At 34.8% G+C, this 17,211-nt stretch overlaps 1 protein-coding gene across 2 annotated transcripts in view; it reads left to right on the plus strand.

Moving 5' to 3' along the window:
- DMD (dystrophin) overlaps positions 1 to 17,211 on the plus strand; it is a 1,244,291-nt gene that overhangs the window by 537,293 nt on the left and 689,787 nt on the right. For both annotated transcript variants that reach the window (XM_075174519.1, XM_075174510.1), the window contains exons 35-39: positions 7,279 to 7,458; positions 9,495 to 9,623; positions 11,187 to 11,357; positions 14,857 to 14,979; positions 16,475 to 16,612. In XM_075174519.1, coding sequence (XP_075030620.1) covers positions 7,279 to 7,458; positions 9,495 to 9,623; positions 11,187 to 11,357; positions 14,857 to 14,979; positions 16,475 to 16,612 — 741 coding nt within the window. The remainder of the gene's footprint in view (positions 1 to 7,278; positions 7,459 to 9,494; positions 9,624 to 11,186; positions 11,358 to 14,856; positions 14,980 to 16,474; positions 16,613 to 17,211) is intronic.

Raw genomic sequence — 17,211 nt, forward strand, 5'->3', positions numbered from 1 at the left:
TGCCTATATCAATAGCGCAATTCACCTTGATATTGCAGTAATCCTCACTGAGATGAATTTAAAGTTAGAATTTCATTTTTCAGAGTACTATAAGTTATCCATCCAGTATCCGTGTAAATAGAGATCCATGGAAATAGAGAACCCTTTCTCTCTCATCCCATTCTACTCATGATTAGAAAGTATTAAACAGTAAAACAGCTCCAGTGAATGAAAGATTAAGGATGTCAGAACACTATATATTTCACATGTTCAGATAGCAGCCAGGAGGTGGGATATTTGTTTTCTTACCCTTTTTGGTTTGTAGCTCATTTGTTTTCATTCTGGGGGCTTCTTACTTCCATGAGACTTCACCCTGAACTATTATTTTAGGTTAAAACTCAAAACCTAAAATGAAACTTTCTTCAAAATTACTATGTGTGCCACAGTTTAGATAAACATCATAGAAAATCACTGAGGAACGCAAGAGTTCTACATCAAACTGCGTATCTCTGTGTGATGTTAAGACTTAGCGCAGTATCATTCAACACTAGCTAATCTAGTTTATATTCTGCATATGTAATAAAAATCCAATCAAAACATAAGCAAACCAAGCCATCATTGTACTCATATATCAAAATCTGTGCTTTAGGGAAACTATGCTCATCATTATCCAAAGCTTCAAAATTTCAAATAATTATGTGCAACCAGCAGCATTTTGGATAAGTGTTCCTATATAATTTCAAAACAAAACAACAAAAAAAACCCTTAAACAATATTGTTTATTTGTGTGAAAATTTACCACTTCTGCTTTGTTTAATATGAAGAATTCCTTAAACGTTTTACCAGTTTCCCCATGCATTATGGAAACAGTCATGAATAATACACAGGCAACGTTGCTACTGTTTTTTAAAGACTGTGCGGATTAAAGGCACTGGAGTAAAATTTGGTTTGTGGTTTGGTTTTTTGGTTTTTTTTGGTCTCTAACTGCCCCTTTCAAGTTTCTGAGCTTGATAAAATGTCTTCAGCCGTGAAATACACTGATGATTTACAAAGAAGTAACAAGAAAAAGAAAGTTTACGAGTCTTTTGTGATCAGTCTCTAAGAATGACAATATTTTGAAAGTAGTATCCAAAAATATATAAAGATAACTTTTGCTATTATTATCTTACAATTACTGCTTTGACTATTGCTGCTTTGACTTTCAAATCAAAACCTCGATTCCTAAAAAACCCATTGCTGCTTGATATTCTCTCATTTTCACTTTCTGCCTTTCCTAAAGTAAGGTCTGTGCAGTTCCTCTCGTTACTTTTGATTGATATCATGATCTTAACACCCATAACAGAGGACAAGTGTCAGAGTTTTAAGAGATGGATTAGACAATCATGTGGTTTTAACGCCCCCGAACTAACCTAGCAGTTAATCAGTCCATTTACCCAGTCATGAAAATAAGAATCGTCTTTGGTGGTGTTAAACTACACAGTACAGTTCTACTGAAACAGAAATGTATGCTCTATGTTCCTGCATGCGTGTTCAGGAAAGTTAATCCAGATGTATATAGCTTCACAGCAGTTTAATTAGAAAGATTTGTCCTTAATATCATTTAATTGTTAGTTGTGAACCTTAATGCTTCAGAAGTTGCATAATTAGAACCTAAAGTCTGATGATCAGTGCAGTTACACAGTGGGAAGTCCTTGTTATGTCTCACACTTGCTACAACGAGTACAACATATTTTTATCTTATGACAATCAAAAAAGGTAACAAAAGCTAATTAAAATAAGAAATATTAACATGAAAAATATATCAAACAGGGGAACCACTCCACCTACTAATCTTAAAGAACTCCATTGAGTATTGTGAATTTTCACAAGGAATTGATACATAAGGGGTTGCAGAAAAAAAGGCTAAAAAGCGTATTTTGGCTTCAAATCCTGTCCAAAGCCTTCACTGCAATCCAACCTCATATAATACCTCAGCTCTTCTCCTTCAGTCAGTTCAACACTAAAATAAGAATAAACAAACAACTTTGGATGAGAGCAGCTGCCTCTTGTTGAAGTATGTACGTATTGAGCGAGTGGCTTTCAGAATTCCTTTATTAAGATTCTCTTTAGGAAATATAAACCAATATTTACATTAATATAAGCAGACTTTTAATTTTGAGTAATCCAACAGATAGCATAGGTGGCAGATCCTAGCCTTCTAAATGTAAGTATTTGCAGAAATTATGTGATGTGAGTATACTTTTTCCTAAAGAATCTGCTTCCACTAGGAGGCAGGAATTGCTGCATGTTATCCTGGACACTTTAAAATTCTTGTGACGACTTCATAAATAAGTACGATACTGATAATCCTATGTAGATTTCCATAAGGCATCATACAAAATCATACATCAATAATTCAGCCCCCAGAACCAGGGCCTCACAGTATCTGATTAATGTCACAGCTTTGGGCATTGGACTTCCCGGGTAAATAGGCTGCTAAAGATGGTAACCGATCTAATGAAATGCACTGGGAGAAGAATTAGGCCCAGCGGATTGCCATTGTGAGGAAAGTCTGCAGAAAAACTAAGATGGAAAATGGAGGGGGAGAAAGGAGAACTCAATAGTGCGAATGAACTGAAAATTGGGAGTGTGTTGCTGTCAATATAACTAAGCAGAGAGCTCATAATCTTTTTCCTTTACAGCACAAGGAAGCAGTTATATTTATTACTGCGCTTATTTCTAATTCGTTTTCAGTACCCAAGACTTCTTAATAGTGAAAGGAACTCAGAGGGTTTCAGAGATAATTATAGAGGCTAGAATAAAAAAATCATACATGAGAACATTGTCTTCAAGATATAAACACCTCGAAATAAAAAGGAATGTCCATCTGGAGTAGGAAATTACATTAATGAGACACAGCATTAATCTGGACATGAAGGGAAGTACGTTATTTGTTCATGTCTAGAATTTTCTAAGGATGGAACAAAAACTTGGCTGAGTTATGTGAAATGAGATGGGCAATATACTGAAGACTGTAAATCCTGCCTTTTTACTCAGTAGAGACAAGCTAAATCTTTCCATTTGAATTCAGTTCTGCTATAATAGATAGAAAGAAAAATGACATGCGGGTGGAAAGATAGTCATTAAATGCTGTATATTAGAAATCCATTTATAATTAGAAGTCTGATTTTAGTGAACATATTTATCACCGAAGACATTAACCAGTGCGGGGTTTATTTGTCTTTTAATCAGGAACTGGCCCAATAAGAATTAGATAGCCATGAAACCATGTTCTCAAAAAGGAAATGACAGATGGTATTACCAGGAAAAGTCCTGTATCACTCCCTACTATCAGCAGTATGTGTCTGCCAGTGCTTTAATGTTATATTTTAGCACAGTATAATAACAGTGAGTAGAAAGTTGACTTGAAGTACTTAGAATTACATTAGCTAACACATTTAGCAACATATTTCCTGTCAGTAAAATCAGTAAAAGAAAATGATCTGAAAATTGTGTCAAGTGATTCATAGTCAGTGGCCAGAACGCAATAAAAATGAAAGATGTGCTGTGAATAAACAAATAAATATGTATAATCAGCCACTGAGAAGGCCATAATGTCAGCTTCTGATTAATTCTGTAATCCCACCCGTGAGAGCTGAGCCACCTAACTCATTTCTTATAGAGATGTTCAAATTGCAAAGATTAGTTCTGAGTAATCCATAGTGTACAGGCAGTGTGGAGGCACATAGAACTTCTCTTCTATCATTCGTTGGTGTTGAATTTTTTTAATCTACCTATGTCAGTGACCAGCACAATTAAAATATTATCCTCTGTATTTAGTCACAACTCTGGTTTGTTTGAAAAAACATCAGTAGTTCAATTTGATACATGGTAGGTTTATCATTATAAAGTGTAGCTTGGAAACCCTCTGCAACCACGTCCTCAGAAAAAGCCATTCCTATGTAGTTTCTGTTTTCAAACATCATTTTGTTCCTAGTTAGTATTTGCTAATATGAAGGAGGTTATGATTTTCGCTCCCTTATGAAATATCAAATAAAAAAAAAAACAACAAAAAACAGTAGTATTTGTTAGTAAACTGAAAGATAAAGAGTGTGCCACAGTACAGTGAGGTCAGAGAGCGAGCTGTGAATCCCACTCAAAGTTAGCTTCTTCCCAACTTCTAACGTATTTTATGTATTTTATTTATGTTACATAGTTTCATCCTGATAAACACACAAAATCAAAAAGTATAAATTGCCTGGTCCTGGGAAGAATTTCACCACTTTATTTGGTAATATTTCATATTGTACCTATTGTGGTGATGTTTGGGATTTGGGGGTTTGTTTTTGCAAGGCTTCTGATGTTTGAAATGTCATTCTTATACTTCTTAAATTACAGAACTAACACTTTTGATTTTGTATTTAAAATTCTCTATCTTTCTTACATATTTTCAAATAAACTGCACAGCTGAATTGCAGTCTGATGTTAGGGCAACCAGAAGGGGGTTTAGATTGAGCAAGGTTGGGGGGTTTTCCCCTTAATTTTGAAACATGCGCTTCTGTTCCCCAAGAACATACAGGGAAAGGTGATGAGTGAAGGCCAATTCACTGAATATTGGAACTTGCTCTTCAAAAATTAGCGGATTTTGAAAGCCACTCCCTGAGTTTTAATGAAATAATCCTGGGATCATGACACTTTTTCTTAATCTGTTTTATATAGTGTTGTTAAGTTAATAGCAGTCCTTTTGTCTTGCTAGTACAGAAAATTTACCAGTGCTATCTGTTATATTTCAATGGATGAAGTACATGTAGATTGTCACTGCCTATTAATACTGAAAAGAGTATTCTGAATAATATAATGAAGAAATGTCAAATTAAAAAAAAAAAAAACAGTGTGTTATAACTGAAAAAAAAGTTGTTAGTTTACCTAGTATGCATTATATCATACAGAGGAGGTCCTAGCTGATAATGCAGTATGGAATCCCGCTGTCTTTATGGACCCTGCTAGTTTTTAAACTGTATTCAGTGGGTCCAGGATTTTATACATAAGAACTTTGAATAATAGAGATTTGAAATATTGCAGATTACTTTTTCACTTTGATGTTGTGTTGAAGGCCTCAATGTTTTTTTTTAAGAAGGTGGGGGGAAGTGTGATTGTTTACTTATCTCATTGGTTATTTATGTCCCTTAATTGCTAATACACAGGAGTGTTAATATTCATACTTGCACCTAGTATTTAGTTTACGTTATTTCTTTACCTTGAAAGGAACAACTCTTGGGATCACGCAAAGCACTCTTGCAATTTTTTTACACACTGGGAATTATACATCTGGCTTTTGGGTAGCAGTTTTATTTAACAGATATTTAATTATCTGATCCATCTGTTTGCATTTCTAGTTGGGCTTAATATTTATATATATAGCCCAAGACTGGTCTGAGTTTTCATACATGTAAAATACAAAGGAAACCACAACCCATAGTAAATGTGCTTCAGAGATTCTTTTCCAAATGGAAGTAAATTGTTCAGAAAAGGTAATAAAGCTGATCAAAACTTTCCATCCTTAGTTGGAGGTAAATTATATTCTTTGTCTTATTGTTTTTTATGATGACATTTTGTACCTGCTGTGAAACAGGTAAAATTGTATTAGAAGGCGGCATGTTTTTCCTTTAAACTGACTAGAATCTGTTGAAATTTGAAACTCTCCATTTCAAATTCTATAATTCTGTATTTAATAATTTGATTCTATTGCAAATCTTCTGTACTTGAGAAATTGGTAGAATATGGAAAATTTCTCATATTTACATGAAATGCAAGTGTAAAACCTTTTCTGTGAAATAACATTATAAAATTAGATCATTAATTCTGTTAAGCATGGGAAGCGAGCAGCTGCTTTAAGCATAACATATGCCAAGTAAGTTGGAGGTACTATTAAGATTGTATTGGACCAAAAAGTAATTTCTATACTGCCATTATTGCAAACTGAAATGATTTCTTTCCCTAACAACACATTATCAACAAAATCATACTGATGTGTAACCATGAGAGGTGTGATGACGTGGAGGTGATAAAGGTGTAGTTCTACTGTAGTAACAGTGTTGATCCTGAGAAGGAAGAATTGTGATTGCGGTTTGTTTAGAAGTGGTTTTTCTTTTAGTGTATTCAAGTTATCTGTGAGAAATCAATGTCTCTGGAGACTAGGCATTCTTACTTTTCTCCTAACTTACTTCTGTTTGTGTTCAGTTTGGATCACTTCATTTCTAGTTGAAGCTTTATTATATAAGCAGAGATCATATATGCCTGGATCATTGCTATCAGGTGCCACGGAGCTCAGATAAATTTTTCTCGTAAAATGGTTATGTGTGGTATTAGGTGTAAGGAATTTGTGCCTCTGCCTTAGTATTCACCAAGATTGTTATACTCTGCATTGTGTCATCTCAGTGTTTAGTATTAAATTCCTGCTTTTTTACATGTTGTCCAAATATGTTAGGGTTTGCTCCTTTTGTTATACTTCTTGTGTGTTGAAACAAATATTAAGAAATGAATAATGAGTAAATTATGTAACCTTATATAGAATTTAAATCTACTTAGATAAAGTAAGATAATAGTGGGAGGAGATGCTGGAAATTTGATCTTGTAGCACTGCATGTGTATTTTAATCATTCAAGCTTAGAGGTACTATGGATAATAGCTTATTTTAGTATTTTTGTTCACAGAGTGAAATCCTAAATGAATTGAATGAAAAGATGCATTTCTACAGTTAGGAAACAGGAAATCCAACAGGAGAGAAGCACATGGTTTCTGCTGAAAAAGATTGTATTGCAAAATATTAAAGGAATATTAAAGTATTTCACGAGAGTATTTTCAGTGGAGTTCTATAGGCTTAAGGTGTCATCATGATGTTTTATTATTGTCCCATTTATTATGTAAGCTTTATGTGCTATTTGATAACTATGCCATTTTATTATGTGCGAATTAACTTTAAACATCTCAATATAAATATTGTAAAATGTGGATTCTTGTTTAATAATTAAGTATTAAAACTATATTTTGAACACTGGAACGAGAGACAATTCACACTTTTTAAAATTAAACTATTAGCAAAAATGATTATGAGAATATGAAGAACATTTACAATTTTATCAGAGCGAAAGAGGAACAATTTACTTTTTACTTACTGCTCTTCACAGAACACTTTCCCTCCCTATAGGAAGCAGGAGAGTGTGTCCTAGTATGAACTTACTGACTGTTTTAATATTTGATGTTCTTAGTGTGGAGAATTTCTAATTTCCTAAACTTTTATTTTTTATTCTGCTCATGTAGGCAACACGGAAGGAGATTGAGAAACGCCAGGTCCATCTTAAGAGCATCAGTGATTTAGGAGAGAATTTGAAGACAGTGCTGAAAGGAAAGGAAAGTCTAGTGGAGGATAAACTTAGCCTTCTGAACAGTAATTGGATAGCAGTAACTTCACGTGCTGAGGAATGGTTCAATCTGTTACTGGTAAGGAAAATGCATTTGTTCACATAGAGGAAATGTTGGTGCCCAGTCGTAGGTGCTCAGCCTTATAGGAGTGCTTTTTCTGGTGCCCTGGACTATGCTTATTGAATACATAGGTACACAGACACTCAGATTGATTGTTGTTTAGTACATTGTGTATATTTTAAGAATCTGAGTGTTTACAGAGTGATGGATTTGTGGAGTCTTGACTGTTAGTGCTTCCCGTTCCTGTCTGCCTCAGCAGTTCCTGGACTATTTATTTTTTTCCTAATGAATGAAATGCAGTTTCTCCCCACGGACTTAGCCTACTTGAATATGAAATCAAGTGAAAGAATTAGTCAAATAAGTTGTATGTCTTGGTATTGATACCAACAGCCTCGTCTGCTTTTGGCTACATCAGCATTTCTGTTTGGAAGAGTAGTACAGGTGGGAAGTGTGTCCCCGCTTGCATGTTGGTTTGGTCCACAGGGTAGCTTTGGTGTGTGAGAACTAGGTTCATTTCAGAGGCAACTAAGTCAGAAGCTCAAGGTGCACACCTAATGTGCTCAAGGACTATGATTTGGTCTTTCAGAACTGCATGATGTGCATGTTTTGTGGTGCCTGTTTTGGTGAGGGTACTTAAGGGCACCAAATTAAGCTTAGTCCAAAGTAAATTCCCTAAATCACATTTAATTCAGATTCAGGAGCCCCAGCCGCAGCTACTTCGGACTGCTGATAGTCACATAACTATATTCTCCCTCAAAATTAATTCTGCCATGAAGAGATGACAGCTTGAACCCTTAAACACAGAAGAGTCTTAACCGTTTGACTGCCAGAATGCTTTGGGAAATCTTGTATGCTGTTTCTGGTGCTGAGAGAATGGGAATGCAGTTTCAACCCAGAGAAACTGAAGTGGTTCTCAAGGGTGTGTTAGCCTTTATCATGACTTTTCAGAGCTTGATGTGTTAGAGGTCCACTAGAGTCTGTGTGGCTACCTTACGAATGTTTCTGCGATGGATATACAGCATCACTACAGGGCTTCTTCGGCTGTATGCAGTATACAAATGCAAGCACCTGGTTGTGCCTATTTTATTCGGAAAAATTAAGCATTTCATTCAATATGATGTAGGTGCTTAGCTTCAGTGTGGAACTGATTATAAGAAACATATAATGGAGTTTATAGACTGGTATGGTTATGTATTCCTCTACTTTCTCTCTGCTTTGCATTCTACAGTTACTGTATAAAATGAACAAGTTTAATTTCATAATATATGCATGTTTGCCACAGTTGGCAAACTTGTAAACACAGACTGAATATGGATATTTTAGTAGTGTACCAGTGGTAATATGTCTTTGAGCTGTTCCTTTTGGCCGTAAAAAGTATTACTTACTTAGTATTATGCCAAATTACACATAGTTTGCCTGGGGTTCTGAGGTGGATATGCATAGACCTCATTCTAGTCAGCTCACCAAAAAAGACAAAAGGTTTTTAAATTAAGGAGGGAAAAAAAAAAAGATTTATCAGAATATCAACTAGAATAGCTTTTTAAAAAGCAGAGTCTCAAAGCTGAGAAGTTAGGTGAAATGCAAATAAAAGTTTTATATGTAAAGCTGGCATTCTTGATTGTGACTTTGCAAGTGCATCCTTGTTTCCACCTTAGTTTCAATCAACTTGGAGGCTTTCCAAAATGAATTCTGTACCTGGTTCTTGAGAAACTCTTCTTTCCACCTCCAGTAGGTCCAGCTGTCAGCTTCCTGTTCCTCTCAGCAGCCCAGCTGAGCTGCAGACACCTGCGCCTTGCTGCGACTCTGTCACCCTCCTGCCTGTCACTTTGGAAGCTTCTCTCTCTCCTAGAATATCTTTTTAAAGAAACATAATAGATAAAGTGAGAGCAAACAAACAACAGATTCTATCCTTCACAAAACAAGCAGTTACTGTATAAAATAAACAAGTTTAATTTCATAATGTATGCATGTTTGCCACAGTTAACATAATTATGGCTATTATTTCAGTTCTGATTACTTTTTTTGTATGCAGTATTTACCTTTTCCACATACAGGAATATCAAAAGCACATGGAGGCTTTTGATCAGAATGTAGCTAATGTCACAACTTGGATGTATCGTGCTGAAATACTGTTGGATGAATCTGATAAACAAAAGCCCCAGCAAAAAGAGGAAATTCTTAAGGTAAAAAAATGCAATTTTCTGGAAAGCATTAATTTTATTTTAAAAAGGAATGTGTCAAAACTAGCATATTTTGAAAGGTATCACAAACTGATTAAAATTCTTTTTTTCTGTGATAAAGCTACCCTCTGGCAGCTTGTAGATTACTTAATAAATTTGCACTGCATTGCGAAAGTTAAATCCCCGCAGAAATAAAACCAGATATGTTATTGTAAGTCTTGGGGACTTCCTGGTGAGTAAAACAGCAGTTTATTAAACCTGTACTTGCTGGAAAATACTCTTTAAGCACATCTGGTTGAACAAAATCCTTTTTTTCCGTATTCTTCATTTTTAATTGCTTTTCTGTTTTTCTGTGATACTTTTCTGATATCTATGGTATCTGTGTTCGATATCTCTGTCATATGATTGTTTTAATTCTATAAACACTGTTTGCGTTGATGCCAGACCAACACCACAGGCAAGAATATTATATGGTGAACTAGCTGTATAATCATGGTTTATTGTATTGATCAGGTGGTTTTATTTGGCCCATTGCATTATTTGACCAACTGATGAAAAATTAACTTGCAAGATAGATGTGAATTTTAAAGTATCTCATTTATAATACCTTCTTTATTAAGATTAAACAACTTCAAATTATTACCTATATGGATTTTTTTTTTTCTTCTGAAATCAGAAGTTTTACTTTGTATGGAACTTCATGGTCAGTATATACTATCTGAGGAACAGGTTGCAAATCAAAATCAGAATTGTAATGCTGGCACTAACATTTACTAAAGCAAAACTTTACAAATTCCAAGGCAGAGCATAAATCAATGCCTTATTGATCTCAGCAGGATTACATGACAGACTTTTGTAGCTGAATGAAAAATTTTGCCACCATCAGGTACAAAGTACAATTATCTTTGCCATCAGTACAGGTGTAGCTATTTGTGTTGCACAAAGGCATTCCATACAGACAGTGAAATGTAATTCTTAATGCCCAACTCTGTTTATGATTCCTGAATGCCTGGCTATCTTTTTTGGCCTCTGCCCATACTGGGATCTACTGTTAAGATTACTATTGCAGAGGAAGAAGGTATTTGCCCTCAGTTTTTTGTAATTTGTGATAGATTTATAGAAAAAATTCCCACTGGTTTTCATCTGGTCATTTTCCCTGGGCGTGAACAGTAATGAAAGCAACAACTATACATCCAGTTCCGTAATACATGAATTAGTAGCTCTTCTTAGCTTTAGGAATATAAAATAATTTAGCATATCCTGAAATATGCTGAGGATTGTATTATTGCAGATAAGAACCTGCCTAGAAATAATGTTCACCATTAATTTTCTTTAGGAGATATTAAAACAGACATGTAGATACATTCCTGCTATAAATTTGAGGGATATGAGTGGGAATGTTATCAAATTTATTTCTATTGGATTTACACACTCATGCATAATTATCTGAATTTGCTTTGTGGTTTTGCTCCCTATTCCTTTGCACACTCTCTCTCTCTCTCTCTCTTTCTCTCTTTTTGCATTTATTACTAACTTCAAGCCCTGTCTCTTGCTCACGGACTGTAGCGCTTAAAGGCTGAGCTGAATGATATGCATCCAAAGGTGGACTCTGTGCGTGACCAGGCAGTAGACTTGATGACAAACCGTGGAGATCACTGCAGGAAAATAATAGAGCCTAAACTGTCAGAGCTCAACCAGCGATTTGCAACTATTTCGCAAAGAATTAGGAGTGGAAAGGTAGGAGGACTTGCTTCCATATGGAGATGCATACAAAATGGTATTTATATAAGGTGCGCAGTTACAACTACATAGCGGGCTGCAGTTTCTCCAAAAACTAAGCTTTTAAATGAAAAAAATGTAGATCCTAAGAATATTTTTTCTTTTAAAGTGTGAAGGTTTTTGGCGTTAAGGTCTTTTTTCACTGATTCACAATTAGAAGTATTCACTGACTTTATATGAAAGTAACAATTATTACTTCATTAACTTATAAAGATTGAGCAACATCTGGGAATCAGTTAGATTCTTAATCTTCTCAAAGTATGAGTAGCCTTTTTTTTCATATAGATTCAGTTTTGGGGGGTAATTTTTCAATAAATGCACCCAGTCTTTTCCTACGAGGCTGTGACTCACCAAGGTTGGAGATACAGATAGATAGATAGATAGATATACGCAGATTGTATCAATTATACTTCAGCTACTCATCTGTACAACTAATTTGACTACTGAATCTGAATTCAATATGGATTAGGTAATTTTTAGTTGTGACTTCTGAATTGGAATGAGGGAGGGCGTAAGCCACCTATTTTCTCCATTGTATTTGCTGCCTTTACTGCTGAGAGCTATTCGGCAGATTAAAGCAGGCAGTCATACAGGTATATAGGATAATGGGAATGCATGGATCCTGATCTTAAATTTTTTGCTGGCTAGTGTAATACCCTGTGTAACCAGCACATTCTTTGTGGATATTTAAGTTTATTTAGGTTTCATTTCTGGAACAGAAAAGAATATGTCCTATGAATAAAGGTCATCTTTTTTTTTTTTTCGTTGGCCATCAGTAGTACTTCAGCCGTTCCAGAGTGCTTCTCACTTACTTCTTACAGAAGTACAAACTGTAGACAGAGAACATCTTGGCACAAAGCCCAAACAACTGTGTTGTGTGACATTTTTGTTCTGAACATCTGCTATCTGCAGTCTGATTTCCTTCTCAGTTTACCTCGCACTTCCACAATGCTGTAAGCATACAGGGCTGATGCAGCCTTTGATAGGCTGCATTTCAATTGTGTGAAATTATTGCTTGTCTTAGGAAACAATGGGACTGCCTGTAGATGGTTTATCATGGGTTAACTCTTTGCATTGCACGTTGTGGGCTCACTCAAAGAAGGGGGAAAAGATGCTTATCAAGATGAAGTGTCTTCAGAACACTGCCTGCAAATGTCTTCCACCTGGCAACCTTCTCTCTCAGGTGTTCTCCCATTTATTATTGTATAGGCAAGATGAGCTGGAATGGCAGCACCTCACTAAGCTTTATACACGATGTACCTAGCAAGATGAGAGGAATAACTACAGCACATAATTTTAACAGTAAATTAGAATTTAGGGGACCTTTTCCAGGAACTTTGGGAAAGGACAGCTAGGGTATGATCCACAAAGGATATCTATAGTTACAGGTATTGCATAAGATAGAAAGTCAAAAGCTTGTCTGAATTCTTGGCGGTTCTACTGACTTGCTGTATGCATTTGGATAAAGGACTAAATTGCTGGGTGCCTCGTTTTGTCCACCTGTATAATGTAGGTAACTGCACTTCCCTTGGTCATGATTTCAGCTTCATCGGCTGAAAAATTATTATTCTTACAGGGTCATATTATGCTTCCTAAGTGTTTGGGTTTTTTTCATATTTAGGTAAAATTATTCACTCGGTGAGTAACAGATTAAAAAATCAATTCAAGAGGATAGTAAGCTCTCATAATCTATTTTCAATCAATTCTCATCTGTTTTCAAATTAGTTATATTTTTTCAAATACTAACAATTATCAGTACAACAGTGAAGTAAATAAGAAATGACCTGTGAAGTCAGTAAACGGTAGTACGTAATTGTTGTGTCCTTAATTAACAAAATGATCATAGTGTACTAAAGTGAGATTTAACATTTTCAAGTGGTCTTTGAACCTCATTCAATTGTTGTAATTTCATTTAGTATTTTTCCTTCCATTTTCCTTTTTGTTATTGTTTTCAGCATTTGTTAGAGATTAGTAATTTTTTTTCCAGTTTTAGAAGTTGATTTGTCTTTTAGTGAGAATTAAGTACTTTTGAAGACATCCTTCAGAGCATTTGAGAGTAAATTACTGTGTAGTTTGCTATTGTTTCTACCTCAGCTGAAGTGTTTGCTGAGTGTAATTCTGAGCTTCTTGATGGAAATTTGCAACGCAGTATTATTCTCTATAAATATTGTACATTATTATATTTCCATTACAGTTCCATAAGTGCGCAAAATCTTTGTCATTAAAACAATCAACCAGATACAATTAAGGCATTTTTACCCTAATTCTCGCAGGTCATCGGTGGGACAGCTGAGAATAAATGATGGCCAGTCTCTCTTGTTTTAGCTGATTAACTTTGATTGTTATCATCTTCATTACAAACTTTTGCTTTATAATAAATACCAATTGTACTGGAGGGAAGAATAAAAGAGAACTGATTAGAATATATTGTGCTTATGTCTTTAGCAGGAAGACAGTTGTATGTCCAAGAGTTCCTCTCTTCCAAGAGAACATCGTAAAGCATTAATTACCTTCAAATCTAAATTATATGCAAGAATCATCAAGAATTTGTTGCTTGTTTTTGCATTTAAAGCTTTGAAAGAAGAAAGCTTTTTCCGTTGATCCTTTGCAATGCACTTAGTAAATATATTGCCTATTGTACATTAAACTATCCACAGGCACTCGGGTATCAGGTAGATAAAGTGCGGTGTATTATTGTTAATAAGTGGTGCTTGTTTTAGAGTTTAAAACTGAACACTAAGCTAAAGCATCATAATTATACCGTGATTCGTTTTGGAGGAATTGTGTCTATTTTGTTTGGTTGAGGGTTTTTAGGTCCTGCATTTTTGTTGATGCTTTTTTGAAACACAAGCTCTTTTAGTGAAGTTTTGTTGGTTTTTTTAATACGTTACAAAATATTGTTAGGGGAATATCTTATACAAAGATTATCTATCTTTTGTTTTGTATAATTCACCTGCATTTTTGCTATTCTTTGTGAGAGAGCAATGATTTCAAAACACTGAAACAAATAATCATGAAATTTTTCTCAATTGGTAGTAGTAGGTGGTTTTTCATCTGAATGGATTGCTTGTTGCTGTGTGAGTAATTTCTGACAAACCAGATTTAGCCAACTAGAGTCAACATTTAATTTTTCAGATAAATCGTTATGTTACACTGTTTATCTGAACCTGTTCTTACACATAAATGTGAGAATACCATATTTTTTAATAATTTTCACTCACCGTAGAATTCTTATGTTTTCTTGTATGGAAATTCTACAGTATTGTTAAATACTTAACTTTACCTGTATCTTCAGGTACTTTGAGTTGTATGGTGTAGATATTTTTCCACATGATGGAAAGTCTACCATTGTTTTAGCAGTAGGGGGTAGAACAGGTGTCTCTTTTCATTTATGTTTCTAATAAAACTATTAAGTATGTGATTTAAATAAATAATCTTTATATTTCTCCCATTTTAGCCCTTCATTCCTCTGAAAGAACTGGAGCAATTTGACTTCGATATACAAAAATTGCTTGAACCACTGGAGGTTGAAATTCAGCAGGGGGTGAATCTGAAAGAGGAGGACTTCAATAAAGATATGGTAATTTAGTTGAAATGGAAGTCTGAGTGAAGTAGGCAGGGAGATGAAAAAACCTAAGTGAAAATTAGAAACTTCCATATTTGCATTAGGATCTTTAGATATGACTTGGACAAAATTTTACTGTGCTAATGTATTACAAAATCAAAAGTCCCAAGTTAGCATTAACTAAAAGTTTTAGTGATAAGTTAATTGTTAGTTTATAACAAAAACATTTTTCGACCCTTGTGAAAACACTAAGCAAAACAAGAATATTATCTACAGGTCCTATACTAGTACCAGCAATATTACAGAACAGGGAATGAATGTTAAAATCTCTGTGGCAGTATAAAGACCAAGAAAACTCAGAATGATGTATCTAAATGGGCAATATAGTAAAAGAAGACATTCACTAAAAACAAATGCTAGGCTATGATCATTGAATGAATGCCACTTGCCAATTAGTTCTTTACAGATTCGATTTGACCATTTACTGTAAATAGTTTTTGTGGCTGTGATAAGCTTTATTAGTCATGTTTGCTCTTTGCAAGTAGTAAAACCGTTTATGCATATTGGAGGGGGTGGGGAGGGGGAAGAGAAAAGGAAGGGGTAAAATACTGCTGTGTTTTGCTACTGTTGCCACTGTGGTGTGTTTTCTCCAAAGTGATTTTCAGAGGGATGACATTTCTTTGCTGGGCAATAACAGAGATTCATCTTTAGGACCCTCCCTTTGTGAATCCTCAGCAAGCTCAAATATATATTTCTTTACAAGCAATATTCTTTTCCTTTTAAGGAATTCTTCAAAGATAGCTATTTTATATCAATGCTGAAAGGAATCTTTACAGGACCTTTTTTCTTTTTTCTTTTTTTTTAATGCAGGAAAATTAAAATTTAAGGCAGTATGTACTGCAGTGGTAAATTCTAAGTGGATCAAGTTTGACAGGGCAGTTTCCACTACTTGAGCGTATTTTGTTCCCTTTCTTTACATAAAATGTTTAGTGTCATTCAAGAGATATGCTCCCAGAAGCTGTGGCATAGATTCAACTTCTATGTTAAAATTACTTAGTGGTATCATTTTCCCTGCCGGAATAGCTGTGTTGCATTGTGATGATACATGAAATGGTCAGGAATTACATGGCCTCCTAGCATACTGGCAATTTCAGTGACTACTGACAGTGATTTTGAATATTTTAGATATTTCTATTCTTTTTGTTTTAAAGTAAAATATATTTTATCTTTTTGCCTTTAATGTTTTCATCCCGTTATCTTGGATGCTGCGTAAAATCTAATATCAAACATCTGTAGGTTTTCAAGTGCTCTTTTACTTGTATCCCTCAAGTGTCTACATGTGTTGTAGAAAGCAAGTAAAAGCTATTTGGTCTGGAGTATAGAACTGCAAGTAGCTGTTAGGTGATTACTTTAGCAGAGGAAGTGTAGTTTTTGTATGTCTGTATCTCCTAGTACTTAAGCAATAATTAGATTAAAATGCCTATTATACTTGTTATTTTTTTTAAATCAGAGTGAAGACGACGAGAGTACAGTGAAAGAATTGCTGCAAAGGGGCGACACGCTTCAAAAGAGAATCACAGATGAGAGAAAACGGGAGGAAATAAAGATAAAACAGCAGCTGTTGCAGACTAAACATAATGCTCTCAAGGTATAGGAGCTACAAGTATAAGCACATGCTACTAAAACCATTTTTACTTCATTTCAGGGCATTGTTCTGTTAAATTAAATGAATCTTCATTACTATTTAGAGATAAGTAATTTAAAACTATTTGGCTATAAACATATATGTTCTTATATACTTCTCTTGATGCTTGGAAAAGACAGCTTAACAAATATTCTTGTCCTCAGTGTTACAACCGTGTGATTGCCAGTTTAACTACAATGCTTTCTTTGATAATCATTCCTTTTTTTAACACGTTATGCATGTGTTATGTTTCTCCAACAGCAGTCAAGACCTTAGTTAGAATCAGTTCTCACAAACTTATATTTTCAGTTGTAGAACATATTTCTGACAATGAGTAAGTTGTTTTATCCTTTAGTAAAAGATTCACATGCTATGCTCTTTTAGTGGGAAAAGTGGCTCCAGCCTCTTTGAAATAGGGTGGGTGGTAGTACCAATAGACCTAGCAACTAAGAGGCTGAAAACCAAAGTCACGTATCAAAATTCTGTGTTACCACACTCCTGGAGGTATAACTGTATGATACTGTTCCTAGAAACATCCACAGTGAGACCTATTTGGACAAGCT

Source organism: Calonectris borealis, chromosome 1 (genome assembly GCF_964195595.1).
Source record: "Calonectris borealis chromosome 1, bCalBor7.hap1.2, whole genome shotgun sequence".
Classification (NCBI taxonomy): domain Eukaryota; kingdom Metazoa; phylum Chordata; class Aves; order Procellariiformes; family Procellariidae; genus Calonectris; species Calonectris borealis.